The 19,026-nt window shown below is 33.2% G+C and overlaps 1 protein-coding gene across 2 annotated transcripts in view; it reads left to right on the top strand.

Annotated features, from left to right (window-relative positions):
• TUSC3 (tumor suppressor candidate 3) overlaps positions 1–18,372 on the top strand; it is a 227,446-nt gene extending 209,074 nt beyond the window's left edge. Inside the window, exons 8-11 of one of the 2 annotated variants that reach the window (XM_045810880.2) lie at positions 4,508–4,582; positions 7,891–7,981; positions 12,347–12,409; positions 17,510–18,372. In XM_045810880.2, coding sequence (XP_045666836.1) covers positions 4,508–4,582; positions 7,891–7,981; positions 12,347–12,365 — 185 coding nt within the window. In that variant the 3' untranslated portion in view covers positions 12,366–12,409; positions 17,510–18,372. The remainder of the gene's footprint in view (positions 1–4,507; positions 4,583–7,890; positions 7,982–12,346; positions 12,410–17,509) is intronic. The other variant, XM_045810881.2, reaches the window with a different exon arrangement.
• The last annotated feature ends 654 nt before the right edge of the window (positions 18,373–19,026 follow it).

Raw genomic sequence — 19,026 nt, 5'->3', positions numbered from 1 at the left:
ACCCCATATATCAGTTAAGGGGGTAATATCCAAAATATATTAAGAACTCATACAACTCAATTACAAAAAAATAACCTGATTAAAAAATGGGCAGAGGAACTAAATAGCCAATTTTCCAAAGAAGATATGCAAACAGTCAACAGATACATTAAAAAATCCTCCATATCACTAATCATCAGGGAAATGCGAATCAACGCCACCATGAGATATCACCCCACTCTTATAATTTAAGCCTGTTATCAAAAAGATAAGAAATAAATGTTGGTGAGGCTACAGAGTATAGAGAACCCTTGTGCTCTGTTGATGGGAATGTAAATTGGTGCAGCCACTATGGAAAAACAGTATGGAGTGTCCTCAAAAAATTAAAAATAAAACTACCATATAATTTAGCAATTGCACTTCTGGGTATGTGTCCAGAACCACTAGTTTAGGTAGGTACATGCACCCCTGTGTTAGTGCAGCATTATTCAAATAGTCAGATACGGATACAACCTAAGTGTCTATTGATAGATGCATGGTTTAAAAAAATAAATTGATACACAGATATTGTTCAGCCATGAAAAAGTAAGGTATCTTGATGTTTGCAACGATATGAATGGAATTTGAGTACATTATGCTAAGTGAGATCAAAGAAAGACAGCTACTGTATGATATCACTTATATGCAGAATTTTAAAAAGCCAAGCTTGTCAAAACAGTAAAATGGTGGTTACCAGAGGATGGGAGGAAGGGTTATAAGGCAGCTAAGGATATAAAGTTAACAATAGGTAGTAAATAGACGGTAGAGAATTAATGCACAGTGAAATGAATATAGATAATATTGTACTGTAATCAAATTTGCTAAGAGTCTAGAACTTAATTATTTCAACCCTTGAAAAAGGATAATTATGTAGTATGATAGAGGTGATAATTACCACTACAGTGGCAATCAAATTACTATATATATATATATATAGTATAAATATATATTTATATATATATTTTATATATATATATAAAATATATATATAAATATATATATATTATATATATATTTATATATATTACTATATATATAGTATAAATATATATATAAATAAATATATATATATAAGTTAATATGTTGTAACCCTTAAATTTACACAATATCTTATGTTAGGCATATTAAGGTTTTGATATATAAAAAGAAAAAAATGTGAGAAGACTTCTGTTGCATTGTAGTTAAGAGCAAATGGATATTGGCTCAGATAGCCTTGGTTTGAAATCTGGGTCCAGCACTACTTAACATCTTGTGCTAGTTATTAATCTTTAATTTTCATTATCCCAATTTATAAGTAGGACTAAGCCAGTGCCCACCTCACAGCACTATTGGAAGTCTTAATGAGAGAAATCCATGCACAGTGCTTAGCTCAGTTGCCTGCACATAGTTGGGGTAAATAAATGTTGGCTATTCGTATCAAATACATACATACATATATATAAAGGAAGAATCCAAATGCAACACTTCAATCAATTCACATCCAGAAAAAGGAATCACCCTACAAATTAACTTAAGAAAAATACAAATATGGGTAAAAGACTTAACGGGAAAACTGGCAAAAAAATGAGCAATATACAAAAGGTAAAACAAAAAGAGGAATGAACTTATCAAAGGATGCTCAGACCGTTCATACAGATTGTCACTCATCAGTTTGATAAAATGGTTTGGCAACGCTGTTGGTGAATGTAAGAAAAATAAAATATGATTGTACCTTAGTAAACTCGAAAATACACATATGCCCCCTCTAAAAAATCCACCTCTAAGTGTAGATTTTATAGAAAATATTGTACATGTAAACAGATATCCTTGTAAGAATATTTATAATAAACATTTGGAAACAATTGTGCATCAGTAAAATAAAGCAATAAAAAGTGGTATATGCTTATGAAAATCCTATAATTCTGTCACAAATTGGATTTGTGTGAAATTCAAAAACAGTTCCAACAAGAAGCATGTTGTTCGCATAGTTTTCACATTGTAACTTAACTATTTGAAGAGGAAAAGTAGTAAAAAATGGTATGAAGATCTTTTAATAGGGATCTGTTATACTTGTGTAATCATAGTTAATATCCAATATTCCTTTGCCTAATAAAGCATACTCTTTCTTCGGATTTTATCTGCATATAGTTGTGTTTATAACACACATATGTATGTGCACATGGGTGTTTGTGTATGTATAAAATTTTATCTTGAAAATATTTTTATATATGGATATACTTTTATTAAAATTTTTAAGTGTTTAATTTTGTAAAACTTACTTTCCCGAGTAATAGAAATAGCTCCATTTCCCCACGATTTTATTAGTGGAATTTCAGAAGCATTTGGAGTGATGTTTATTTTCCTTTTAATATCTACATAAAATCATTTTAAATGTCATTTATATTCTGAATATTTGCAAAAAGAAATTTTTAGAGTTAAAATAATCTGGAATCCTGTGTGAATTTAAATGTGTAGATTCAAATTTGTACCTGAATATAATAAAGGGTGTTAAGGTGAATTACAAAATAGAAACCAGACTTGAGAATTCCCTTAGCAGACAAAATCATTGAAGCCACATAAACAAGACTAGATCTAGCCGTTTTCATGAATATAAGTGAAACTTAACTTGGGATATTTCTTATAAATGCTTCTGATAATCATAAAAGAAACTTCAGTCATCTTCCTAAAAATGGCATGAGTGATAATCGCTTGTAACCTATCCCCTGCTGTCTGGAAACCCCCACTGTAATAACCAATCACTGTAAAGGTCAACGACTTCTTCATTTCTACTTTATAACCCATTCTGTAACTTTACATCCCTGAGTTTTATAATAGTCCTTGAATTTGAGGAACCCTAGCTTAAAAACTCTTCTTATACTCCCAATAAATTTTATTAAGTACTATTTATTGACAGTTTTAACTTTATTTCTGGATTTTGGACAGATGTAACCAGAGAAAGATGAAAGGGAAACCTAATTTAACTCAGGCCATCACAACATGACTGAAACTCAAGGAACTCAAGTAATTACCCAAATTTCAGTGGCTCTCAAACTATGTATCATGGTTCCCTAAAATTTCAGTGGTAGTATATGGTATGTGTATGTGTTGAACTTGGTTTGAGAATGGGGAGTGGGAGAGGCTGGTATTGCATAGTGCTGATAGTGGCTTTTCTCTTGTATGTGGTAGGTTTCCAATCAAGGTTGGTTGGTTGGTTTTCTCCAGGAAGGGTTCCGTAAAGCGTTGCTAAATAGAATGGATTGGAAACCATTTGTATAGAGAGAGGTTAGTGTAAGCATAAATACCTAACTGGAGAAGTCAGGTATTTATTGTTTTCCAGAAGTTGGATAATATGGTCACGAAAGACTCAATTATTTTATAATTATTAATCAGTACTTTGATATAATGGTTATGAAAATAGAGTTGAAATATTTACTCTGCAGAATTTTCCCTGACCTCCTCCACTTCATTGTACAGACGTAGCCAGATAATATTCTTTGAGCTTTCACTGTTCGGAGTAGAAGACACTTAGATTTAGCCTGTACGGCAGACTTACCGATGCTGGTTGTACATATCTAGAGTAGAAATGAATACAGAGGCCATAATAAAGTTGAACAAATTGAGGAATTTCTGGGCTAAAATTATTTTAGTTTTCTCTTCATTTTTCAATCTGTTAGTCATTTGGGGAGAATACATAATAAATGTGTTCCAGAACTGATGAGTTCTTAAATCTTAACATTAGTCCATGTCAAACATGTTTTAATAACATGGCAAAAAATGTTCTTATAAAAGTGAAAAGCTCCTATCATTTTCTTAATCTCTGGCATCTTTCAGTATGGTATGAAGATATTCATCCTGCTGCAAGCAGACATTACAGAATTCTGTGTTCATTCTTAAAATGTCGATTTAACTACATTAAGATCCTGCTAAATTTGTGAGAGCATTTTATTATAATGTGCTTGTTGCTTTTGTAAGACTCGTAATTGGTAACAAAAATTTCCAAGTGACACAATACCAGACCTTAATAAATATTTCTGTAAACAAGGTAATCTATGAAACAACACATGAAATAGAAGCCAAGAAAAAGAAAGCTATGCACACAAGCCCTGAAGAAAAAAATCATTGTAAATATATTCTGATTTTCTATGATTGCCGATGAAATTTTTCCCCATGACTGGAACTAGTACCTATCTTCATCTATAATGTGAAACGGTATAACTGATTATGGGAATCCATATGATTCCTATGTGCTAAGAAAATGAAAGTCCTGGAACTTAACATTTAAAGTTAGACCTTCAAAAATCTCAGTTTCAGGTTATTTTGAAAATTAAGGCTTATTCAAACAAACGAAGAATGGTAATTTTGTGTTAGATGGAGAGAGTTAAATCATATCTAGCTGTGTGTGCAGCTGTAACGCACCCGTTCTGGAGCAGAACACACAGTGTTCAGAGCCAGAAAAATTAATAGATTTTATTCGCATGTATCTCTACTGTTTCCTTGACAACTACTATAGATGCTGCTATCACCATGGGGATGGTTCTTCTAAATGAAGCAGCAACATCCAAGGGAGATGTTGGAAAAAGACGGAGTAAGTCTGTGTTGCTATTTTTGTAGTTTTGTTTTAGTCTTAAGATTCATTTAAGTAAAATGGGAAATATATAAAAGTCCTTAAGCATAAATTTCTGAAGAAATGCTCTGCTATGGGAAAGGTTGCAGTTTGTTTTTGTTTTACTTTTTTTCTATTTTTTGGATGTGGGTGTACAAATACTTAAAAATATATTTCTTCCAAAATGGGGTTGGGTGATTTTCTGTGGAATTGCATATATAAAGGCAAGCTGTCAACCCTGGTCAGGGGTGCTCTCACCCATGTCTACAGCTTCATGTCTCCACAATCATGTCCACATGACAGGGAGACACAAAATTCCGTGGTCAGAGTCTTCAGAGATTTTATTGGCAAATGCTGTGTTCCTTATGCCACAAGAATCAGGTGTACATTCAAGGACTCACAGTTTTCAGATAGGTTTTGTACACTGAAATATAATGTCTTCTGACTACCTCCAAACTTCTTTTGATCAACATTGGAAAAGGAGTTATCTGTTGATAGTGTCTTTTCCAGGCTCTTTGCCTTTTCCAGTGGTATTCCAAGATTTACAACTCCACGGATTTCCAGCATTATGTTTCTAAGCAAGTTTACTACATTTTATCCTGAAACTATTCCTTTTGGGGGGGGGTGTAGAAAAAAAATTCATTTTTATGAAGTAATAGATCTTGACAAGACAAGGGAAGAACACAGGAGAAAAATCTACCCTTTCCCAGTATGCTTTGCATTTCTGGAAACTTTTTAAACTCAGAATTTATGTTTGAGCAGCATAGGTGTCTGAGAAAGACAATTTATTAAGAAGTTTAAAATAAAAATCCAGACTAGTTTTCTTCTTGGAAGTATTAGCTGTGGTGACTATATAAATAAATGTTAGTGATTTCTAAATAGTTATCTCATGTGTTAGAATATTTTGGATATAATATACAGTTTAGTCTGTCCTTTGTTTTCCCATGATGGTATCTATACACCATTGTAAAGAAACTACAAAAGAATCTAATGCATTACTTTTAGTTAAGCATTGTGCAGAATTTCATCTTATGATACATCTTTTGAATAAACAATATGCTCTTGGAATTGACAATGTCTATGAAGACAAATTCTTCTGTGATTATTTATTATATATCCTTAGTAAGCTAAGTAATAGTAATAAATACATAAATGTTTTATCTTACAATATCTGTGATACTGAGTTTACCAAATCACTACTTCCAGCTTCCGTCTTGGTAGATATTTCTCTACATATCACTCCCAATGCCCAGCACTGTCAAATTATTTATTCATGTGTAGTGAGAGAGAAAGAAGGAGACATGGGAAATATATTTTACAATTACTCCTTTTTGATATATAATATAACTACTGTGATTATTATTGCTCGGTTCAGAATGATTCTGTGTCATCACAGCATTTTCTTACAAGTATGTTACCTTGTATGGGCTGCAGTGGTTCACTCCTCACTACTACTCTCGCAGTTCCGCTGCTCCCTTGAGTAGCACTGTTTTGTTCCACTGCACAGAATCAAGTAAATACATTGTTTTACCTGATCATATACGTTGAGCTTCCTTTCCCACTGAGCACAACCAAAGTGGCAAAGGGAGTAAAAGCGTTTTATTTAGCTTCTGAAAATTTAAAACAAGAAAGGATGAAGTGTTTGATAAAAATACCAACTGTGTAAAATAAAGCATTAGGTAATTAATTCTAAGTTTAGTAATGTTGTAAGAAGGGATGCTATTATTATTGTATCTCGTGCCTGGTGTCTGCCATACTTGGATAGTCTACACATTTTTAAAAAGGTGTTTTTCATTTTGGGATATTCAGCCACCTACTTTTTTACTTTATTTTCTGCCAATATTCATTTGAAGTTCAACTGCATGAATTTTGTCTGAGATGGAATGTCACAGAGGCTACAATTGAATGTTAAGCACTTATGACTTTCAACAATTTCTACTCAAAACTGAAAGAAAGAATGATATTCCTACAGAGTTGAAAGAAAACTGACAGATTTCTAGACCATTTTTTGACAGTCTCATAACTTATCCACTCCTTGATTTCCAGGATTGTAATTAAACCTGGTCTCAGACCTGCTAGAAGGATTTTTTGAATGTATTTCATCATTATGGAAGTATATCGAACTGCTGACTTTTCCTTGTGTTCCTGTGCCTTAGTGTGTTTCATTTCTTTTCTCTTCTTTCTAATTATTTCAGGTATTTTCAGTATGTTTTAAAGAATTCTCTGAAACTAATGAAAGGATATAAGTATTGTCCAAATGTTTTATTCTTAAATGCTTGCTTGTATTAAGAATTAACTCTATTTTCTACTTATTTATGGCACAGATTTAAGTCCATTTCAGTTCCTTAAACACATTTGTTTTTCTTTATTCCAAACATATCTGCATTTAATTGGCTCAGATTTTTAAGCATTTTATAAGCATATATTTTACTAATAGTAATAAATCTTGTTTAAATACTCTATTTATTTGCATATGTATTTCCATTGTAGGTATTACATATACTTATTACTCTTTGACTTTAGAGTAAAATCTTCCTAACCATAACAAAAAGGAAAACAAAACAAAAAAGTATTTTCCCTCTTGTTAACTTGCCTGGGATAAAGGGATACTGAAAACCTAGACCATAGCACATTCTACTCTAATATTGGCCTTCTGTTCGTTTGTTAAAAGAAATTAACAGCACTTTGACACAATTATTTACTCTGTGGGGGGATTTTCCCCCCTTTGGCTCTCCAGAATCCATATTACTTCACTCCCAAAGGTTTTATTCCTAGCTTTTTATACACTAGGATGACTATTTCTAAGTAACAGACTTTTACCAAAGCAATAATCTAGCCCATAATCTAAAATGACATTTCTTTGTAAATATTGCATGGCATCTGAAAAGAATAAAATTCTATTTAGTATTCTAATAATGCAAATGTCTATGCTGATATAGCCATTGCTTTATAAGGCAGGGGCTGATAATCTTGTTTGTGGTTTATCACATATTTTGTTTTGATCCCTCTGAGGCATTTTAGTATTTGTAGGAACTCTGTAAGAGAAGAAAAGCACCAGAAGACTTAGATCAGTCACTTTTGTTTTCATACCCCAAATAGTACATTTTCATTGAGAAGAATGTGGAAAATAATGAATACATTGTATTTTGGATTATCTGGTTTGTTGTGCCTGTATGTGCCATGAACTATTGAAATGTAAGTATACTGTTATTAATTGAATGCATTTAAAAAACATATGCATTTGGGTTCCATGTATCTAGACACTAATGGCATTTTCTGTGTCTTTCTAGTAATTTGCCTAGTGGGATTAGGCCTGGTGGTCTTCTTCTTCAGTTTTCTACTTTCAATATTTCGTTCCAAATACCACGGCTATCCTTATAGGTAATATCATTATACTAATGTGAATGTTTTTATTTTTAACTAATAAACGATATCATTGGTTAATGTATATTTAAAGGCTAATATGAAGTAGCTAACTCGTTTGCCGAGTGATTTTAAACTCAGTTAAGCAAGTCTTTGAGCACCTGCCATGCGTTCAGCTCAGACTTTGCACAGGACCTATAAGGCACAGGGCCTTACAGGCAGAGTGGAGTTTCATTTTACAGATACATATAACATATGTATTATATATGTACGTATAATACGGTGGGTTTTAGCTTTGTGGAATTCATCACATTTCTTTTTCTCTTGTTTTGTCTGTCCATCCAATCATTCACATTCAAATTCTTTGGCTTCGTCAGGTTTATATAGGATATAGGTTTCCTCCCATGACATTTACATAAATGCATCTCTCAGAACTAACAAAATACAGGGAATCAGTATGCACCCCCCAAAATACGAATTTTACGTTTGACAAGTTTTCTACTTTAATTAGTCTAGCACATGGATTTATGCTAAAGTTACCTTAGTTGTGGTAGATCTTGCTTGGGTTTTTATTATAATTATTTTTGCACTGCATCATTTTCCTTTTAAATTACTTTTTATTTTCTCAGAAATTTTAATCAGTTGTCTTGTGAATGTAATAAATAGATGATAAACATCAAAAGCAAGTGCTGCTAAAAGGTCTGCAGAGATTACACGTCAGAGATTTGGATAAATCCTGAGCTAAATCCTAAAAACCTGACAGAACAGGGGGGAAATACACATCTATACGACTAGTTTACTGGAGAAAAAGTAAAGATGATAGCACAAGCAAGAGTGAGGGAGGTAATAAATGAAAGAGTGGGAGAGAGAAATAATTCTGAGAAGTGGAAATGTGAGATATTGGTAAAGAAAAAGATATCTCTTCCCACGGAATTATTGTGCCCGAGAAGCGTGGTCAATTATGAATGTAACATAGCACCACATTCTCAAATGGTTTGCATTCCCAGAAGTGTGTTTCTGTGGCACAATCATTAGAGCATTTGATTAAAAGAGAAAAAATCAGCTTTGCTCATCTCAGATAAAGGCAGTTTGTAAGGAATGAGAGAATGAGATATAGGACACCATCATTATAGGAAAGGGAAAACATGCAAAACATTCCAGAAGGCATGTGCTGGCCTGAGTACTTCTGACAAGACATTTGTGGATATCTGTCTTTACAGAGAATTAGGCTCTACTATTAACCCCGGGGACCAAGAGCTAAGTTAGTGCAATCATTTGCAGCAGACATACACTGAAGTAGGCTTGCAAAAGAAAAGAAGAATAGTTTCTCGTCCAAGACCATATCCTTGACTTTGAAATGAACTGCAAGGACAAACACATTTTTTCCTTTAAAAAGATTGAAAAAACTTCCCCCTTCTGCCGGCTTTAGATAATACCTGTACTTTGGATAAAACTGTTGAGCTATCCCTTAGTGAAAATGCACATGGGAACATAATACCATATACTAATTTAAAAATCACCTGTAGCCAGGGACTTCAGCTCCAGTGCCGAAGTACTTTCTTGGGTGTAATGCCTTAGCCTTTTGTGGCCTTCGATTTCTTCCTTTTAAATTTCTGTGAATTATAACTTTTGTATCAAGAAATACTACTGATAGTTTAAAGGTCTTGGACATAGTTCTAAATTTTTATTTCTCAGAATTTTTAATTCTGTTTAATCTACAGCCTTTAATTTCTTCTGTGTGATGATCTTTATGTGTTTTATTTTTATTTTAATCTTAAGCCTCACAAAACCTTAAACATTTATGTTCTACATTATATTGTCTCGGTACTTCATACTATTATTTTTGTTGATCTTTGTAACTATTGAAAGGGATAAATGTCTGCTTGAAATATTTATCCTATTTCCTTAAATCTCTCCCACATTTTAGTTTTAAGGGTGCTTTTCCTACAGTGTCAATAGGTTTCGTGCCATCACTGAATTCTCCCAGATTCTCTCTTAGGTTTCAATAATCGAACTTGCTGGATTTAAATTCCTGATCTAAAAACAAAACAAAACAGACCCCTCCTGATCTGTTACTGTGTGACCTTGGACAAGTTACTTGCTTCTTCTAAACACTGGTTTTCTCATTTGTAAATGGAAAAAAAAAATTACATACTTCATTTGACTATTATAAGTATCACATGAGAGAATGCATGTAAGTTACTTACCACATCGCCAAGTACGTGGTAAATAACACATAGTATTAATTACTCAATAAATGTTAGATGCTTTATTATCCTTAATTCAGATAGCTGTAAATATTTCAAACTCATTTAATTTACTTTTCTAAGTAGGATTTTCTTTACACTGATGATTAAGTAACTTTTATATTTGCATGATTCAGTTGAGTGAAGAACAGATTGTCCCTGAACCTTTTGATGAACTTAATTGGGCTCCCGAGTCCCTTGAAACTACCAGTGAAATATCAAGATTATTAAAAATTTGGTGTAATTACCATCTGAGCCATAGTTCAAAAAAGAAACTTTATTCCAGTGGTAGCACTGCTTTCATTTTGTGTATTAAATAAAGATTGACTTAACTTTAGGTTTGTCCCATTTTCAAAGAAAAGCAAAGAGCTAGTAGCAATACACGATAGTCTTTACTTAGGGGTAATTTCTTGTTTTTTTTTCCCACTGATGCACTTGACCTACAAAAATTCAAAAAATTTCTGTAAAAGTACTTCTGACCCATGTCTCTACTTTAGTAAAAAATAATAATAAAAAATAACATGAAACATTTCTCTATTAATTCTATCACTTTGCTTCCTATTTATAAAACTCTTTAGTTGATTTGGTTTTCTTAGCAAGACAGAGTAGCAGAATGGAAAAATAAGATTTACAGTCAGAAGAGTTGAGTTCAAGTTCAGTATACAATTTTGTAATTAAGAACTCTAGCTCTGCAGTCACACAAGTCTGAGTTTGAATCTTAGATCCTCTCCACTAACTTTGGGACTTGGAATTAGTTACTTAAGTTCTGGGTCTCATTTTTCTTCACTTCGAAAATCGTGTTTTAGTTTATTTATGGGGTTGCAGACAGGCTCAGTTGTTAGGTTTGTCTCATGTTATTTCGCTGTCTTTTGCCAAGATCTTTAACTTTGTTGAGCTTCTTTCTTCATTTGTAAACTTGGTATAACACCTGTCTCAGATTCTGTGAGGATAAATTATCTGATCGCTTTGTAATGCCTGAAATGTAGGGAGGTTCTCAGTAGATATTTACTTCACCTCCTTAACCTGTACAAGCCCTTCAACTTCAGCATCTTCATTACATTTTTGTTCAGCACTTTACTTCATTACATTGTTCATAAGCATTCATACGTAAGTGTTTTATGTATTAAAGTCATTTTCATTCTGTAATATTGTGAGATATTTTAGAGAAGAGTCTTTGAAGATACCTTTTTGTATTTCCAAAGTGCTGTGCGCATAGTAGGTGCTCATATTAATTGACTATTTAACTCAAAAACATTTTTTATTTATTATTTAAATGCAACAGGAACCATTAAGATAGACACAGTGAAAAGAAGAGTACTGGTTTGCCACATTGTAGAACTCCAGAAGATGGAATTCACATCAAATGACACCTCATGGAGTTGTCAGGTTATTCCACATACCCAAAGGGATGTGTGGTGTGTGGAAAGAGAATTATTCCAGAAACCTGAGCTATAAAGATACTTATTGCAAAATCAGATTGATTCTTAGCTGGCTGGCATCAAATAATAAAAATATATTTTAATTAAGCTTATAATGGACATAGAAACTATTTTCTATCGTCTTTAAAAAAATACTTTTAATTTCTGATGTCTTTGGCTATTTTGAGAGATAGTAAAAAAAAAAATGGAATGACATTCAGTAATGGAAAGTACAGAATAACAGCTAGAAATGAGAGACATTCATGAATTTTGAGAAAAGTGTGATAGTGAACAAGCCTAGCAAGGCAAAAAAAATCGCAGGGTATACAGTATAGCAATTTCACATTCATTTCTAGATCTTACATGTAGATCTTTCATCTGTAGAGAAGATATTAAGTATACTCTTGAGCTGTACAAATAGAAAAATAATATCGAAATGCTGTGGTGATCAACCCACAATACATATCACTGATAAGAATTTCACTGGGATTGTCTTTCTCCTGCTGAGTTCTAGCTTTGAAGAATGACATAAAGGACCGAAGATTTAGAGAGGATTCGGAGAAGAGCTGCAATGCTCTAAAGGCACCATTGTCTGGCCCCTATCTTATCTAGATAAAGAATACAGTGCTAAATCTTGTAATAATATTTTGCAAATGGAAATTGAATCTTAAGGACTATTTTTTCCATATTGTTGTATTTCACTGTGGTGTATTGGAAAGTGATCTGGACTTTGAGTGAGAAGATGTGATTTGGACCATGGCACTTTAAAACTATAACCTCAGGCAAGTCTTTTAATCTTCTCTGAGCCTCAGTTTTCCTCATCTTTCAAATAAAGACCATAATATTTCTCTCATACGTAAGACAAGTTGTAGCAAACTGTTGTTTTACAGATACAAGGTACCTTCTAACTGTGAGACCCTACATTCCAGTCTTAGGCTGTTGTATTATGCTTTAGAGATAAGCCCTGGGAGACAGATGTCTGCAATAGACTTTGACCCATGGAATTAAGCATTTGACAGGTTTTTTAAATACCCCCATGTATACATATGCACTCCACTCCATAAACAATATATAATTTCATTCAGTTACTTCTCTCTCATTATTTTAGGGAGGAAAGCAGAACTAAAATGACAAATACATTTCATTCTGCCTAGGACAAATGTAGTCCCGTCTTTTTCCACTAACAGTATAAATTTTAATTTCCAAGATGATAAAACAAAATACAAGTCTTTTAAAAGTATGTACTAAGATTTTTTTTTCAGCATTTGATAATTTCAGAAATAGATACTAGGAAACTATATAAAATAATTTCTGTAGAAAAGTCGGGTTTTTTGTTTTTGTTTTCCTTTTACGTGTTGTACTGCTCATTCCAACCCCTCCAACCTCACAACACCTAGTCTGAACATACACAAAAATAGCTCTAGAGGGTGAGTTCCATCTTGACAATACAACTTTCTTACTCTGACAGAAACTCCACCATTCAGCAACCCATTGAAAACAGAATCTAAAAGACTCCTGTGAACTAAGACTTTCTTCTTCACCTATCCCTCAACCTTATTCCACACACTAGCTTTATTATTCTTTTTCCTCCAGACATAGTATCCACCTTCCTGATCATGCCTAATTACTAATAACCATGCTATGAAAGCTTTAGTAAGTCCCTCAGTTTAGGCTGTGTAGAGAAGTGGCCTTAGCAGTAATGAGACCTGACAGCTGTTGCCGTGTGTAACCACAGATACAGAAAAGTTTCCATACCCAAAGATCTCATTCCCTTCTCCTGATGAAGTCTTCAATTTCTCTAGGCCTTTTTTGGACTGTTGACTTCAGACTTAAAATTTTCCTGGGTTCAGTAATCTTCAGGCTAAAGAGGACTGGCTAACAGCCATAATGTATTTGCATCCCCTTAGACCATTTATGAATATAAAGTAAAGGTTAAGAAAACCCTAAGAACAGTGAATCATTGAGTGCCACTAACTGCAAGGCCAATTGAACAATTCAACTAGTGGACGATCCATGCTGAGTAAAGAAGCAAGGCTTTTCCTCCCTTCCACACTTTCTTTTCAATACCAAAATGAAATCTGATCAACTGCCCCTTAATCACATAAATGATTTCTATAAGACAGAGTGTCATGTCACCATTAGGTCTCCCTGACTCTTCCCCAGTTTGAGAATAGAAAGTACAGTACACAAGAAAATTCTGTCCAGATGAAGTGCTCGGAGAATTTAAGCAGCTCCCAGTTGGACAGAATTCATGCATTCAAGAGCACTGTGTACACACACTTTTTTAAAAATACCAACAGATAATTAGTTTAAGTAAAAACAAAATGCAAGCCACTGTTTGATGCCTCTTTAGACTTTTAACAGGAAGAAAGAAGAAATAAACATACTTTACATACAATATGGGTCTCCAGTAACCAAATCCAGAGGTCTTTTCTCATTCTACAATGGCTTAGTTGAGTGGTTTCAACAGAGACTTATAGCCCACAGTATGTATTCACTTCTAGGCCTTTTACAGAAAGCGTATGGACTCCTCATACTGAACATACTCCCTGTACTAAACATGTACTAATAATTTTCATTCTTGGGCACCTTTTTTCACTCAGCTCCTGTAGCCTAGGCTACCGTCCCTTTATTTAACTTGTTTTCAAAGTCAGAGTTTGCTTTGTTTGCTTGTGTTTCAATTCCTCTAACAAACACTTGGGCTTGCCATTATATCAAGTATGTCTGTGTTATACTTAATTGTGTCCAGGTCTTACTCTCCTCTAGGAAAGAAACCTAATGGCCATGACTTTCAGTCATTACGTGCCTTACAACACCCTCTATACACAATTGTACACAGACATGGGCAGTAAATCTTTGCTGCATACTGATTGAGACACTTTTTGGCTCAAGTTGGAGGAAATAACTACCATTTTAAATAATGTTTCTCTAGAAAAACTTACTTGGAATTTCAAATAATAACCTTGCTACAGACTTCTGAAACATCACTTCTCTGCAAGTCAAGGACTGCAGTTTTATGTAAATCCTGAGTGTTTGTTAGTATGAGGGAGTAATTAGGAAAGAACCAAACTTGCAGGTTTTTGAAGATCTTCATCCCGTTCCTTCTTTGTATACACAGTGCCCCTCTGCATCCCTGATGTACTTTAAGCAGTAATCAAATTACACGGACCAGAAGGGAATAGTTGCATCCCATCAAGCTAGAAAAAGTGGGAGTTTCTAGGGCATATTCATGCTGGTTCTAGTCTGCTCTCCAATCTTTCTGTGTATAATTCTCTAGACTTGCCATGTAGCCTCCATCTTCTATTGCTACGTGAGTCAGTTGACCATACATACATTTACTTCAAATTAAGCTAGTTCCAGTAGTATTACACATGTACATGCTACCATGGCCTGTGAAGAGAATCATTCATGACAGAGGGTAGAGGGGAGTCCAGACAGAAGTTGATGGTGGCACCCAAGGCAGCTGCTCCCTCTCTGAGGAACCCAACCACAACACTGAAAAATACATTCCAAGTAAGAGGAGTACATTTGGTTTTTGGTATTCAACAGTTTTCATGTTATAAAAGTGTTTTCATACATTTTTACAATAAGCATTACTAGGAAAGATGCTATCCAAGCACTATTAGAAACATAAATATTGGAGAACTGTTAACATTATACATCAAAATTACTAGACAGGTAAATGTGAAAAGAAAAAATCATGTCAGAACCTGACAGATAGGAATGAGGGACTAATCTCGAGTGATGAAATCCATATAAAACATTCATACTGGAATGGACCTTGGATGTTTAGTATTAATACTGAATGATTACCTAGAGAACAATAGTTTATGCTTTTCTAAGAAAGATTTTAACAAAACATTTTTGACACACTTCAATCTTTCCAATGTCTTGAACACACACTTATAAAGTTTTTAACTTTTTATGAAAAAGATTTTAAATATAAAAGAACAGGAAGTAGTCTGTTAAACATATCCTTTATTGTAAGACAATAGGATCAGTTCTAGATAAAATATATATTTATCATTGCATAATAAAATATAAACTAAAGATTGTTTTAACAGTTTTAAAAAATAAGTATTTTTGAAAAATCCCTAGCGTGAACCAGTAGTGCGGTAACTAAGGATTCTTAATTTTTTTAATAAGAAGAAGATACAGAGATCCTTTTATTTTGTGAATTTAACAACATCTAAAAATCATAGAATCTTTTGACTTTTCTAGCTCCAAAAAGTGAGGAAGTATAAAATGATCATGAGGGTCATATTACTGTTTCTGCTTTTATGGTATAATATTTTTAGTGATGGTAAAAGGTGATCTGTAGTGCACACAGCTAGAAATCTTTAGACCAGTTGTTCAAAAAATAAACCCTACAAATTCTCAGTCTCCTTAAGTCATAATTTTTCAACTTTAAGTGTGAAGTATTTTATGAACAAGTTTTCTTTTTGTCATTAACCCTTATTCTTCAGTTAGCTTTGATCTTTAGGGGAAGCTTAAAACTAAAGGCAGAAAATGCCAGAGTTCATCTACAAAGGACACGTCTCGGTGCACTGCCATCTGTGTTAAGGGTAATGTGGACTGAACAGCAGCCACTGCTTACTGCTGACACACTTCTTCATGAAGATGGTTACCCTTGCAGGACCTCAGTCATAACTAGTTATTTTGAAAAATAGAAGCAAGGTCTTGTTACATCGGGGGATCAGCACGTGATTTCTAGCCTTTAATAATTCCTCAGAAATGGAGTACTTATTGTAGTTTGTATAGCCTTTTTATTTTATAATTTATATATTGTATTTTTATTATATAACATTTTAAGTATTTTTAAATACGTGTTTACTTTTAGCACACAGTGTCACTAGGATCACTAGGTTGATAAAATAGGAGCACTGTAAAGAACTTTGGAGATCAGCCAAACAAACATTCTTTTCACTAATGAGGAAACCGAGGTTCAGAAAGACAAAGAAATATATTCCTAGGATATTTGGATTTAAACATCCAGGTATTAAACTTACAAAACTTAACAGTTTTCCAACTACGTGGCTTTCCAACTATAGCAGCAATTAATTTCTTTTTTGTTTCAATATTTGGTTAAAACATGGTTTGTCTCTGGTTGTCCTGCAAAGTTATATTGTCAAGACAAAAAACAAAAAACAAACAAACAAAAAACCAACCTTGCCACATGCACATGTTAGAAAAAGGTACAAATATCAGCAGAAACTTAGTAAATGTTATTTAAATTGACTTACCACCTTACAACTTCTATTTCTGTTCATAGATTAAAAACTTTGCTTAGGGAAGTTAAGAAAAATAGCTCCCTTTTACTTTTATCTGTGTACAGATACTTAATGTACTCAATCTGAGGACACTCACGACTGATATATACATTCTTTTTGGTTGTACAATCTATTTTAGCTATAGATTTCATTTAAAAACATCAAGCCTTTAGTTATTTTATATAAGTGAATGAATTATAGATTGAAGAAATTTTTTTTTTTAGGACATTGAAATGACCCACTTCAAATCTTTGTTTTAATCCATATTTTTTGTTCCTCTTACTTGCATTGCCAGCTTAAATGCTGGTTTAACTACTGCTCTAAGCAGCAATGAATGTGGCTCACAAGAAATAGGGTATTTTACCCAAACTTAAACACCGCTAGTTCAAGTTCTTATCAGCGTCCTCTCCCACCCCTGGCCTATTCTCACCACAAGTGTTGACCCCATTCCAGGAACTAGTTTAGAGAAATTGCCCTGATAAAAAATTAGAATGGGATGAATTAATATAATTATGACATTTTTGTATGCTATTTACATGTACTGTTTTAGAATGAATTAAAAGCATATTGTGTTTTCCTTATTTTCAGCATATAATTTTCTTTCTTTTTCAGCTTTTTAATTAAATGAAGCCAAGTGGGATTTGCATAAAGTGAATGTTTTCCGTGAAGATAAAGTGTTCCTGAGATATAGTTTGAATTCTTGAGTTCATTTCCATGTTGATTGTGATAATTCTAGCTTATTCTTGTATAATTTTTGAAATGTGTTTTCCTAGTGAATTTAATTTATAGAAGTGGATGATTAAATTTCATATTAGCATTGGAAACAACAAAGTAAATACTGAAGTGTTTTCAAGCATATTATATTTAGTATATGCTATAGGACTGAAATAAATGACAATGTAATTATAAATTCATGTGTTAGAACTGTTCACTCATTAGTAAATAAAACCACAATGTTAGTAAGGGAAAACTATGAAATATATGTTAAAGAATCCTTAAGGTTGTACAGAGGTAAGGTATATGCATGAAAATATGTCACATACTGAAAAAATTATACTTATTGTCATTTCAGTATAAAGGATGTGTGTATGGTTACAAATGTTTTGTTTTTATTAATCACAATTAGATAAAGAGACAGGGAGCTGGATGAACAGTGCCTACAACTTGGAAGCCTAACCTAGGAAATGGAGGTTTTTCCCAGGACGTAAATTTTAAAGCAAACAGGACTAAATTAATAACCGTGAAGGCATCAGGTGATGGAAGCAACACACCAGAACTAAAAATTAATTCCTAACTTTAGAAGGGTCACCCAGGAATCCAGACTTGTAACTGCCAAACTAAGCCATGATGGCCATTTTCCCCGTGTGTTATATGGAAAAAGTCTGCCATCAAAACTTCATTCCTGAATCCAGATAAAAATTATCCTATACACAGTGAAGCTTTCTTAAAAACCAAATATAGGAGTCTAAACATTATTATGTTTGTGTATCCTCTTTTAGTTTATAAAGCACTTTTGCATATGTTATTTTTTTTTTCTTTACAGCAACCCTGTAAATTAGACAGGAAATACAAATTTTGTCTGGCTCACAGAAGTATTAGAGGCTGAAAGCCAAAAAGAATAGAAAAACAGAGCTTATAACTGGGCTTCCGAACTCTCAAACCTGAGTTTTTATTTTTTGTGGTGCTAAAGAGGAATTTAAAAACACAGTTCAATAAACTTTTTTTTTCTTTTTCCTTTTTTTTTTTTTTAAAGGTTTTGTTAATCTAATTTTCATTAAGATTTAAATAGAGCATGGAGAACTTTGTTAGGAGTTTCAGGTGTACAGTCTCTAACAGGAACCAAGTGTACATCTACTGAATTTATTTATATATTATACCTTTATGAAATTCAATAAAGAATGGGAAATATAAAATCCTACAGGGGCTTATGAAGCTAAGTTCCAGGGCACCATGTGTGCCAGCAATAAGTTATCTTGTCAAAACAGGATATTCAATGAAAATTGCATAATAATTTAGAACTGTGTTCACCTTACCACATATTCCCAAATCTATTATTAAAAAGCACATTAAGTCCCCTAGTTCCTGTTCAAAGTGTGATAAATTTAGTACTGGAATGGCATTTATGGAAA

Source organism: Ursus americanus, chromosome 27 (assembly GCF_024610735.1).
Source record: "Ursus americanus isolate L20-20 chromosome 27, mUrsAme1.1.p, whole genome shotgun sequence".
In the NCBI taxonomy this organism is placed as follows: domain Eukaryota; kingdom Metazoa; phylum Chordata; class Mammalia; order Carnivora; family Ursidae; genus Ursus; species Ursus americanus.
Note: the sequence above shows the minus strand (reverse complement) of the source record. Positions and strands in the feature narration are given on the sequence as shown.